Source organism: Manacus candei, unplaced genomic scaffold (genome assembly GCF_025592945.1).
Source record: "Manacus candei isolate 608988 ecotype Guabito, Panama unplaced genomic scaffold, ASM2559294v1 h1tg000024l, whole genome shotgun sequence".
NCBI classification, from domain to species: domain Eukaryota; kingdom Metazoa; phylum Chordata; class Aves; order Passeriformes; family Pipridae; genus Manacus; species Manacus candei.
This window is the reverse complement of record NW_026138072.1, coordinates 863,424-875,762: the sequence shown is the minus strand read 5'-3', so window position 1 is coordinate 875,762 and position 12,339 is coordinate 863,424. Positions and strand designations below refer to the sequence as shown.

The 12,339-nt window shown below is 35.3% G+C and overlaps 1 protein-coding gene across 8 annotated transcripts in view; it reads left to right on the top strand.

Moving 5' to 3' along the window:
- Positions 1–12,339, top strand: part of JAK2 (Janus kinase 2) — an 83,931-nt gene that overhangs the window by 59,461 nt on the left and 12,131 nt on the right. For all 8 annotated transcript variants that reach the window (XM_051788232.1, XM_051788233.1, XM_051788234.1 and 5 more), the window contains 8 exons: positions 1,285–1,372; positions 3,430–3,557; positions 4,298–4,436; positions 5,734–5,885; positions 6,905–7,055; positions 7,331–7,467; positions 8,700–8,889; positions 9,789–9,913. In XM_051788232.1, the coding sequence (XP_051644192.1) occupies positions 1,285–1,372; positions 3,430–3,557; positions 4,298–4,436; positions 5,734–5,885; positions 6,905–7,055; positions 7,331–7,467; positions 8,700–8,889; positions 9,789–9,913 (1,110 nt within the window). The remainder of the gene's footprint in view (positions 1–1,284; positions 1,373–3,429; positions 3,558–4,297; positions 4,437–5,733; positions 5,886–6,904; positions 7,056–7,330; positions 7,468–8,699; positions 8,890–9,788; positions 9,914–12,339) is intronic.

Genomic DNA, 12,339 nt, shown 5'->3' with positions numbered 1-12,339 from the left:
CTCAGAATTGTCTTAACCAGTACATTGCATACAGATGAGGGACCAGCATTTATGGTAAATCACTTTCTTTGGATAAACTGTTTTCAGTGTTTTGGAGTCATACAGATTCTCCAGTGAAATCAACATTTTGGATCAAGTAATAAAAAATCAGAAGTATTTATGTATGAGAAACACTTGCCATATATAGATTCGCCCATATTCATTGAGGCTTTCCACTTTTTGAGTGAAGCTGTTAGCAAACCTGAAATGCCTTTGTGCATAAACTAATACACTGGTGATGTAATTGAGCCCAAGATTGTGTATGTTATTTTACAGACTTTCACAAGATGTAGTGGTGTTTATTATATTAATATAACGTCATATGACTGTTTATTGTTTATTTAAATATGTAATTGATATAAATTCCTAATTAATCTAGCTATATTTACAGCAAGCCAAGAGAACCAGTATACTGTTTACTGAACTTTTCAATTACTTAAGACAAATCTATATGAAAATGTGAGCAAAAAAGAAAGACATTTCAGATGGCTAATATTGATAAGCAGTGTAGCCATACACTTTGGACAATTGAAAACAATAAAGAAACCATAAACCTATTATAATTTTAATAAGATGGCTAATATATTTACATTTTACAGTTGAGTGGAATCAGTTACTAAAAGCTCAGTGAGTACAGAAATAAAAATATTTCTGAAGGAAAAATGTGCTCATTTTGACCTTGCTTTGTTGGGTGAATGATCAGTACACAAGCAAGTGTACTTGGAGATACTGCTGAAGAGAATAAAAAATTATTAAAGAAATAAAAGCATTTGAAACTTTCCTGACAAAGTTAGATAAGGTCTTGCAGTAATGAATGAATTATATAATACTTGTGTTTTAACTTAATAGTATGCTAAAAAGAAATAAATTGGAAACTGAATAGTGTGTTGTAAACTTCTCAAAGTTAAATGACATTGAAGAAAAGATTCCTTTCGAAATGCTGAGATACATCTGCCTGCAGAAAAAAAGAGATTGCTAACCCATCTGGAATGTGGGTTATCAGTTACTTAGAAAAAAAAATAGACAAAAAAACCCCCCAACTGAGAAAATTCAAAACAAAAAAACCAACCAAACAAAAACTTCCATAAAACAACAACAAACAATATAAAATATGTTACATAGAGTCTTTGCAATGAGATAGAAGTTGAAATGTTTTCAAAAATGCATATGATTTTAATAAATTTATTAGCATTTTAGGGCTTTGTTTTCACTGATATTTATTTTTTCTCACTCCCTACCAAAAAGTCCTTCTTTGAGGCAGCAAGTATGATGAGCCAGCTTTCTTACAAACATCTGGTGTTAAATTATGGAGTCTGCGTATGTGGAGAAGAGAGTAAGTAGAAATTAATTATCTTTTTGTAGTGATTTTATACATCTCTCATTAGAGTGTGAATAAAAAACAGGGAAAAGCAGGGGAAAAGAACCATCAAAACAAAACAATTAGAGACAGCAGCTGGGCAGCTAATACATGTTTACATTGCAGTAGTATTCCTCTTGGTGTCTGAGAACTAGTTGATGTGGTGATAACAAAGAAAAGGGAAACGTTGTCTTAACTACAGTCGGTGTGAATAGTAACCTCTGTAAATGACTGAGTCATGTCTGTTCTGTCTGAGGATCTCACGTTTTAAAAGTCTTGCTGAACCTCCGAAACAAGTTTTTGAGATGCCAGAGAAGTTGCACCCCCTATGTTGTATCAAGTGTGGTTAGCAAGAAAGGGCAGTGCTTGGCTACCCAAAAAAACCTTCATTTACTGTGATTGGAAACTGCAACCCTTTTCCACACATGCGCTGTCTTCATGAGCACAAATATAGCTTTGGGAAGTTTGATTTAGAGGTCCCATTCTGAAAACATGAGGTCCTATTACTTCAACAAAAACACTACAAAGTATTAACAGCAGTAAAATCTTTTCCTTGTCTGCAGAAGTTGAATGTCTTTTCAGTTTAGCTACCTTGTGACTGTGTATTTATAAGGGGAGTTTTTAAGAACACCTGAAATACATTTATACTGTCTTGTAATGAAATCTTTATTTTGAATGGTTTTCATATGCTCATGTATGCTATCTCCAAATATGCACTGCTGGGTCTCACTTTGGCAGTATTTCCTCTTCATGCAGTCTTTGGGCAGAAATGTCAGTTTGCCCTAAATCCTTTTTTTTCTATGATTAGAAATTTGTATGAAAGAAAGCATTTTATAATAATCGTATAATCATATTATGTAGATGGTTGCCATTATTAGAGAGAAAGAATTTCCAAAAGAGAGAGTGGGTTCTGTATCAGGAATTACCTCTCTTAGAAGGCTGGAAGAGGTACAGCACTATGCTTTGCTAAGAACTTGTGCAAGCTTTACAAAAACAACCCAAGGGTTTTTTTTTCTATTTCTGTAGTCCCTGTACCCCACACAGGGACTATATATAAAATTTCAGATAGATCAAGTTTATAATTGACAAAAACAGTTATTTATATATATATATAGTTACTTATTTCACCTTTAGATCATGGTTGTCTTCTATAGATTCTTCTGTTTCTGAAGGCAAAAGATATTACAATTTAATTAGAGCTAATTACTAAGAAGAAGGAAGAAGCAGCTGTTATTGATTCTGTGGTTTACATGATGTACAGATTTGATGAAAATTGTTTCACATAATTGCAAAAAAAAAAGAATAAATTTGCTGTCTGTAAAATGAATTTGTTAAAAAATCAGTTTATTTATTACAGGCAAATATAGTACCAGTAGTTTCCAGTGTCTTTAGAGCTTAAATAAGAAACTAAATAAGAAATGCTTACTATTGCAATGTGAGCATCTTGCAGCTGAGAGCAAGAGTTCAGTCCTGTAATTTGAAATTGTTGTGTTGAAAGTGATGAAGAGAACACTTCATCGCTTTGAATGGATCTTGTTTCTGGAGTTACTTGCTGGGTGACTGCATGGAGACATATGTCATATATATGTAGTACCAATACTAGTCTTTTTTTAAGAGCGTCTTTTGTCAGTAAAGCATTGTATCTGTCACTAAGAATATAGATTGTAAACAACAGAGAAGTGAATGACTTGAATGGTATTTGACTCACTGCTGTATACTACTATGCTTTGTCAGTAATAAAATTATTTATTGTGTCTTTGAAGTGAGGGTAGAATGATGCTTATTGTATTTTACCTTATTTTTAAAAGGCTACTAAGTCTTGTAATTTTGCATTTGAGACGAAATTACATAAACTTCCACACGCTGAAGAATATTTGTGGCAATGCTCAGATGTCATGTAGCTTCAAAGTTATAGTTAAATCACCAACAAGCTATCAAAAAAGAGTGGTACTAAGAGTCATGAATCTGTCCTGAAATTTCATTATTTGTTGTTGGTTTTTTTAATTGTTACTTTTTTTACTATTATAAATCAGACATCCTTGTACAAGAATATGTAAAATTTGGATCCTTGGACACATATTTGAAAAAGAACAAAAACATTATCAATATTTTGTGGAAGCTGGAAGTAGCTAAACAGTTGGCATTAGCCATGCATTTTCTGGTAAGTAGTTGAATTTTGTTAATTCAAGTGTTTCAGACTAATGCATGTAGAAAGGCTGAGCTGTTACCCCAAATCTTCAAACTCTGAAGGGTATTTGAAATAGGCTAGGCTTACACCTAGGCAAGGGCAGATTTATATCTTCTTTTTTAATACTCTATGTTTTACCATGAAATAAAAACACATTTCCAGAAATGTGTTTTCTACTTTTTTCCCCATGAATCAGTCTTTTCTGGATTTCTCACCTAAGCTCATGATGCTGAATATAAACTATTTCTTCATAGTGTTATTACTTACCCACTGGGAGGGGAAAACACTGTACTGTTCACACTGCTGATACATTCTTTTTGGGCATTAGGTCCCAACCTTACAGTTTGTTTAATTCAACATAAAGGCCATTTATCCGAGACAGGGTATGTGACTAGGTGAGTCTTTCATTTAAAAGAAATTTTAAATGTTCTTACATTAATTTTAATGGATAATACTGATAAATTAATATTCTTCTGAGTCAATATACATCAGATGGTTTTAAACTTGAAACTTTAGGTAGACAATGAAAATTGACTGGAAACCATAACTTTGAGAGGAACTGATGAAGTGTTTGAGGTTTGATAAAACTTATTCTATGATCATTATTTTATTTGCTGATGTTTCCCTCATGCTGTACAGTATTGGTTTTTACATACCTCTTCAACCAAAAGACCTCTTTTGTCAGTATGTAAAAGATGCATTTCTGTTTATAGGAGGATAAAGGCCTTGTTCATGGGAATGTCTGTGCAAAAAACATCTTGCTTATCAGAGAGGAAGATAGGAAGTCTGGAAGCCTTCCATTTATAAAACTAAGTGATCCTGGCATCAGTATTACAGTTTTGCCAAGAGACAGTAAGTATTCGTGTCAGCTTTCTTGTTCAGTGCTTCTGATTTGAAAAATAAGTTTGGGGTTGGGTTTTGTTTTCTGACCAGCATCTAAGGTACTTTTCTTATAGTAAGTTTCTTTATCTATCTGTCATTTTATAATAATCTCTGCAGTCCTAGCCAAGCAGTTTTGAGTGTATCTTCTTTATCAGAAATAAACTACAGAAAACAAAGGCACCATTCTCCATTATGTGAGATTTTTTTTCCCCTGCTTATTCTCATTTTCAACTTCTTTTCACTGGTAGTACTATTGGTATGCTACAATATAAATGTATCATATAGTCCATTGCATTTGCATGTAGCTGCTGAATTTAGTGTCCTGTAATTGACCGAGCATTTTAGAGCATGGAGAAACTTTCAGAACTGAAAGAAAACACACTTTTAAATGCTGACTGGCAATTAAAAATCATCTTCAGTACATGTCTTGGTGAATACCTGGAACCGGTTGATGACTTTAAAAATAATAGGTTATCATCCACCATTGAGATTGTTTCAATGATTTATAAACAGCATAATTAAATAAAACCAAAGAATCTACAAGATTGTTATCCTAATGGAACTGAAGTAACCTTACTATTCTTTTTGTGGCCTTTTTAATAATTTTGGAAAAATTAAAACACTTCATACTTGGCAATCTTATACATCCCTAAGGAAATAATGCATCTAAGAGCCTATAAGCAATGTGGTGCCTTCATTTTCCAATAAACTATTTAAATTCTCCCTGTTCTAATGTGAAGCCTACATTAATCTTATGCGATCTCATTTTAAGGAGCTCTAGATCCACATCTCTACAATCCCATGTTTTAAATTGTTACTACAGTCAGTATCAATAGTTTAATAATCAGATAGTATGAAATTCCTTTTCGTGGTGCCTTTTGCTGTGCCATAATGTGCCAATCACTACAAAAGTAATTTTTACTCTTTGACATGTAGTTGCTTTGTGGTAGCTACTAAGTCTTGGTAACATTGTGGGAAATACACATATCAGAGAAATAGTGTAATGTGGAAATGGTGTTAAGGCAATTTAATATCATTAGGCTTATCTTACAATAAAACTCATGATGCCCCACTCTGATTCTTATTTTTGTCCATATTCTCTAATTTGCTTTTTTAGGCAGGAACAAAAAGTTGGAAAACTATTAAAAGCATGTTATGGAGTGAAATACTTATGTATATAAAAGTGATTTTTACCAAATCAAATATATGATGGAGTTTTCTGGTTATATTATTCATCTTAACATGTTTCGTTGGTGTGATTGCACAGTTCTTCTTGAGAGAATACCATGGGTTCCTCCTGAATGTATTGAGAATCCCAAACAACTAAGCCTGGCCACGGACAAATGGAGTTTTGGTACCACTTTGTGGGAAATCTGCAGTGGAGGAGACAAACCCCTGAGTGCACTGGATTCTTCAAGGGTAAGTATTACTGGCTCTGCAGTCATAGCAGTTCTTTGACCACTTCTAATTTAAAACATCTGCTGTTGTAACTACAGCAGCATGTAAAGTGTTGTAGTACATGACCACTGTAGGAAAAAGATATTTCTACTGGTATATAATGATCAGAAGAGATGATTTGAAGTTTGATTTTGTTATTTGTTTTGATTTTATGAGGGCAAAGTACAGTATTGTCAGTTTTATCTTGTTCATGTTTCTGTTGCTTTGTTGTAGCAATGTATCACTTTAAACAAAAAATATTCCTAAAAATATTCATGGATTTTAATTGACATTATTCTAGGAATTGAACATCTTTAATACTGTAAGACTTTGTGTGTTGCAGACAATTCTGTTTTAGCAAAACAAGAAATATTAATTTTATCTCAAATAGGGGCAGGGGATGGAGGAAAAACATATTCCATAAAAATACTATTTCATATGTATTCACTTCTGTAGATGGAAGCAAAAAGAATACTTTCCTATGCTACAAAAAGATTTGTATTATTATTTTTATAAATGAACTGTAACCTTCTCACAAAGTCTGATCTGATTTCTCAAGTATCTTAATCACTTCTTACAATAAGCTCCAAGGGTTACCTAGACCATCTAAGTATTTAAGAAGTTGCCCTCCTTTCCTGTTGTCTACATTCTTTCATAATATCATGAAGCCCTTTACAACTGTGAGCTCAACCAGCTTCACAGATGAATACGATTCTCTGCTGGACCCATCCAGTTGGGGTTTTATGGAATTACCAATAAAGGAGGTGCTATTTTTCTCATCTCTCTCTTATCTTTCTTCAGTAACTGTCTGGAAATTTCTGAACTGATTGCTCTAAATTATGCCAGCCTTTCTTTTGATGGAAAATGGTCAGATATACATTCAGTGAGATAACAAGCCTAGGTTGAGAGCTGTAATTTTTGGCTGCTCTGGTGAGAATGTTAAGGCTTCTGTAACCCCTAATGGTTGTAAAATGTAAAATGAGTTATCTATTTAATTCCAGAAACTACAGTTTTATGAAGATAGGCACCAGCTTCCTGCCCCCAACTGGACAGAACTTGCAAACCTTATAAACAACTGTATGGATTATGAGCCAGATTTCAGGCCTTCTTTTAGGGCAATTATACGTGATTTGAACAGTTTGTTCACTCCAGGTGAGTCTGTGATACAGCAGGAACACGCTAGACCTGGTTCCTATTGCTTCACTTTCATGTGGTGTCTTCCTTCTTGATACATTTTTTGCAATACATCTGTGTCTTTGACTGCAAATTACTATATAGAAATTAAGGTGGCTGTTAATATTCTACTGAGGTTGGAGGATGCCGAAGAAAGGTTGAACATGCCTTGACTGTAATAAGGTTCTTCCTTTTTTTGTTCATTACTCTGTGCCTTCTGTTCCCTTTCTCCTTTTCTTCCTTCTGCCTCTCAGATTATGAGCTATTGACAGAAAGTGACATGTTGCCAAATATGAGAATTGGAGCACTTGGATTTTCTGGTGCTTTTGAAGATCGGGACCCAACACAATTTGAAGAAAGACATCTTAAGTTTTTACAGCAACTTGGCAAGGTAGGCTGTTTAAAATTCTCTAATAGTCTAAGAAATAACTGTGTTTTTCAGTTATCTTTTTATGACCCCGTATACATTATTTACATTAAAACTTCTGTTATAGAAATTAGTAATTTCAGTCATATCTAAGCACCACATGCAGTCCCTTTTTTCTCTTTTTTCACTTTCACAGTATCCTTAGATACTGTGAAAGTTAGCTAGCCTCCACAATGGATCCAGTCACATCAAAAGGCCTGAGTATTTTTCTGCAATGAAGAGCTGGCTCTGACACAATCTTTATAGATATACACATATACACACACACACACACACACACACACACACACACACACACACACATGCTCGGTATTCAGTTAACAATACTCTGGAGCAGTCTTGCACAGCACTAGTGGGATTGGGTTTTTTGTGCATGCATATTCTGAGAAATCTGAATTTAATGATGTCTTTGAATTTAATAATGTATTCAAGATATATGTAGGACTTTAGAAATCAGTATTTGGTTACTAGTTTTGGAAGTCATTGCAGTCTGTCTGTGTGAAAGCATGCCTATACAGATGACTAACTGCAGTTGGCAGATCTTCACCAAGACCATTCATTTTTCTAGGATGGTTCCTTGCTGGTATAAGATAGCAATATATTCCTTTGGCTCCAAATACTAGTGGAAGCAAATCTGAAAACAAAGTAGCAGAACTACTTCTGTTTGTATATTGGCTGATTGTTGGCTGTAAGTGGTAGCATAGCATGGGGAGAACAACAGAGTGGTAGCTGTTGGCTGCATAAAAGGAGACAAAGACAATATAAACAGAGAAAGAGAAGAAAGCAGAACCAAGAAAAGGAGGAGAATTAAGGACTGAGAGGAAGGGACTTATGCATGAGCCGGAAAAGGAGTATGCCAACTGACAGTTTGGAAGTGCAAGTAGAAATTTGGGAAGGGGAAGAAAATGAATGGACATCACACCCTCTTCTTGTCCTTATTTCCTGGACATTCCTTTCCTGTTTGCTTCCTTTCATAAAATATGTTTCTTTTAGAACTGATACCTGTGATTACTACCCCGATTTCTCTCAGGGACATTTTGTGGCATTTCACTTAAATAATGAATCATGGTCAACTTAATGCTTAATACAGTGAGCACTGAACAAACACTACAAATGCTGTACACTAAGAAGCACTAAGAAAGAGAGAATGATGTGGACTTGCTTTTAATTCCCAAGTATTTCCATTTGTGATCTAGGGAAATTTTGGCAGTGTTGAGATGTGCCGGTATGACCCACTGCAGGATAATACCGGAGAAGTGGTGGCTGTGAAAAAGCTGCAACATAGCACAGAAGAGCACCTTAGGGACTTTGAAAGAGAAATTGAAATACTTAAGTCTCTGCAGCATGATAACATCGTTAAATACAAAGGAGTATGCTACAGTGCAGGTATGTGCTATATTGAGTACACCTTCAAGTGTACAGCTAAGTATGCCTACCGAGAAATTCAGAGAGGTAAGTGTTTATGAGAGTCACTGACTTGTCCTAGCTTTACCAGGACTTACTGAATACAAAACAAACTAAATAGTGTCTGTTGTGTATCTCAGTAAAAGGTGGACATTTTATTCAGTCAGCTTATTGCATAATTTCATTTATTTAGAGTACTGTTTTGACTATTTACATAGCTTTATGTAAAAGCATAAAGGACTTCCTAGAAAAGAATATAGGGTTTAAGTGGGAAAAATGCACCATTTTGTAACTGTTCTTGTTTTTTTCACTAAATGTAGTATTCCAGAGTGGATATTACCAAGTTCTAGTACAACCTGTACAGTAAAAGAGTGTATAAGAAAAAGTTTCAGAAACAGATCTGTTTGAGTGAATTGGTGATGCCAATGAATGAAAGTGTCAGTTCTGCCCAGGATCTTACTGTAAAAGAAAAATCTTGAGTTCAAAATCAGGCTAAGTTTTTAAAGATGTTAAAATTGGTGACAAGTTGATGTTGCTTGCAATTGTGTTTCATCTCATCTTGACAACACACATGTACACACTTCTACTTTTCTTTCCCAATAGTAGCTAAAGTATTGATGAGATGATCCTGATTAGTGATATACTAGTATATCAAGCATATCCACATTGTTGTTAAGTTTAAACCAGTGGCATTTCCTGAGCAAATGCGTTTAAGTAATATATGAAAAATTGCATAGTGATGTACAAATCAGAATTTAATTTTTCAGTATTAAGATTATTTTCTGTTACTCCTATTGATGTTCTAAAATAATTATATTTAAAAATTTGCCATTGGAAAATTACAGAAAAATTAAGTGCATTTTTTATTGTTGTTATAAAAGGTCGTAGGAATCTAAGATTAATTATGGAATATTTGCCATATGGAAGTTTACGAGATTATCTTCAGAAACACAAGGAGAGGCTGGACCACAAGAAGCTTTTGCTGTATGCGTCTCAGATATGCAAGGTAGGAAATACCAAATTATTTATGTTTTTCAACAAAGTTTTGTCTGCAATATCCACAGAAAAAGCCTTACAAAAATCAGGAGAGAGTCTCTGCCAGAGCCGAGATCTTCTGTAGACATTCAAACTTCCACATGGTGAAAAGAGCTTGCTACTTCCCTGCTTGAAACTGGCCTAACTCATGAACTCTTCATCTGCCGGACCTAGTGAATGTACAGAGGGTTGCTTGCAACTTAACAACTTTTCTATCTTATTCACATGCTTCACTGAAGCAAGATGATGTGGGTAGTCTCCAGCAAAAGCTGCTTGATGGGCAATCTGTGGGGAATGAGGTGAGAAAACAGAAAATGTTAGCAATTTCTGTGGCAAGTGTCACAGAAAGAAGAATTGAACGTGTGACCACCTACACAGAGGGTTGAAGAGCCCTCTGATCTGTGTGTCCAAAACAAGAAGTCATTCTGCAGTAACACGCCTAAGAAATTCTCTTAGAATTATTTCTGCAACAAAATAACTGTTAGGCTGGTAAGTCACTGAAAACAATCTTTGTTCAAGCAGAACTGGAAGAGTCTTAATACTCAGCACCAACTCCAAGGACTGTGACTGCATCTTTCATAGAATAATGATGCAACAGGGACCTGAAGGTGCCTGCCATGTGTACTCTCATAAGAAACTGTGGAGCATATGTAAGTCTTCAGGCCTTTATTCAAAGCCTGGAGGAGCAATAGTGGCAATATAAGTCAGGACCCTGGTCTCTGACACAGAGGTATCTGATGGGAAGACTGGAAGGTGGATTTTGGCCTTTGCAGGCTGTGCAAGTATGGCAGGAATCTTTGGGAAAGGAGTTGAATTCAGAAAGTACAAAGGAAAAGGGTCTTGATATGTGTGTACGTATACATATATAAAAGAATCTTCAAAATATTACAGGTCTTCAGGATGGTGAGAAATCAAAATAGCAGATGAAATGACTGCTTCCTAAGTACTAAGCACCAGCTGAGACAAAGGGAGCTAAAATATGCCTCTTGTCTCATACTTAAGTGGGAAAAACATCCTGCTTTCATGTGACAAACCATGGGTACAAACAGTATGAAAATGTGGGAAATCCGCATAGAACTTGCTCTTAAAGAAATACGTTTTCACTTCTAGGGGAAGCAAAGTCTAAGAGTTACAGTGAACATGCCTTGCTTTGCACTGTATGACCTGCAAAGTAGAGGTTATATCGATTGCTTTAAGATTTCACTCTAATCTGCAGCATTCTGTTACTCCAAAGCAGCTTAATTATAAACATAGTAAGTACCTGACACTGTGAAAATGGAATCTGAATGCTTTTTCTTCTATTTTTAGCTCTTTAGCTGTTTTTCCTTCTCTTACAATGTTTGCTCTTTCAGCATCTTGCATCTCTTTTTTCTGCTGTGCATTTCTGTCACTGTAATTCTTGGGGGTTTTTAATCAAAAACCTTTCTCCCTCTGCCTTGCTGCTCTCCTCTCAAGTGTATTAGAGAAATGAAGGCATGCCCATATCTGACGGTTGAGATGAATGTGTTTGGCTGCTTGCTGTGTTTTGGTTCCTTGCTACAATACTGGGAAAGGATTTTCCCATCTCTTAATGCTTAAAATGCTTCAGGTGTCCTTGCTGAAGAGCACAACTTTAAAGATAGAAACATTTGAAAACACATAATTAAACTCCACTGTGAGAGTAGTGCCACAGGATTATGATTTCCACTTAAAATTTGCATGACTTCAATTAAACATCTGTCTTAGATTAGGTGTTTTCCAGGCTAACAGATAAGTTACTATCATCAAACTTCAGGGCTGTTTTCCGCATAGTACCTACTAATAAGAAAAAGCTGTAGCATTTGCATAGACTAGATGTACCAGGAACATGAGAGCCTCATTTTGAAGAAGTTAGGTTTGGTATTTTTCCAGATGGCAGTAAGTAAGTGGGCAGTGAAGAATGGGACATTTTTGAGTGGTTTTGTTCTTGGAATGGGCTGTGAGAGAACAGTAATGCCACCCAGCGGTGCTGAGGGGTTATGGAGTCTGAGAGGAAAGTTACACTTCAGAGCCAAACTCTTTCTGAGGTTCCTCACATAAAAAAAAAAGAGAGAGAAATAAACCTGACATTAATAGTATAATGTTGATGTTCAAAACTTTTGAGTCCACCAACCCTGTTACCGTAATTTATTACTTTTCAATTGTGTTGAAGGAGTGATATGGTTTCTTAAGAAACTCTGAAACTGACAGCTTGCTTTGTGATTCCTTTCACATGGGAGTTGGGTATCTTGGGTTGTTGTGTGGAATCAATTTCTGCCTACCATTGCTGTCTAAGCAAGACCTTCTTGTTGTAGTAATACCACACTGGCTCCTTCCATATTTTATTGTTAGCGAAAATAATTAGGTGCATTGGTAAGAAGGGATCATCAGCAACAAAAA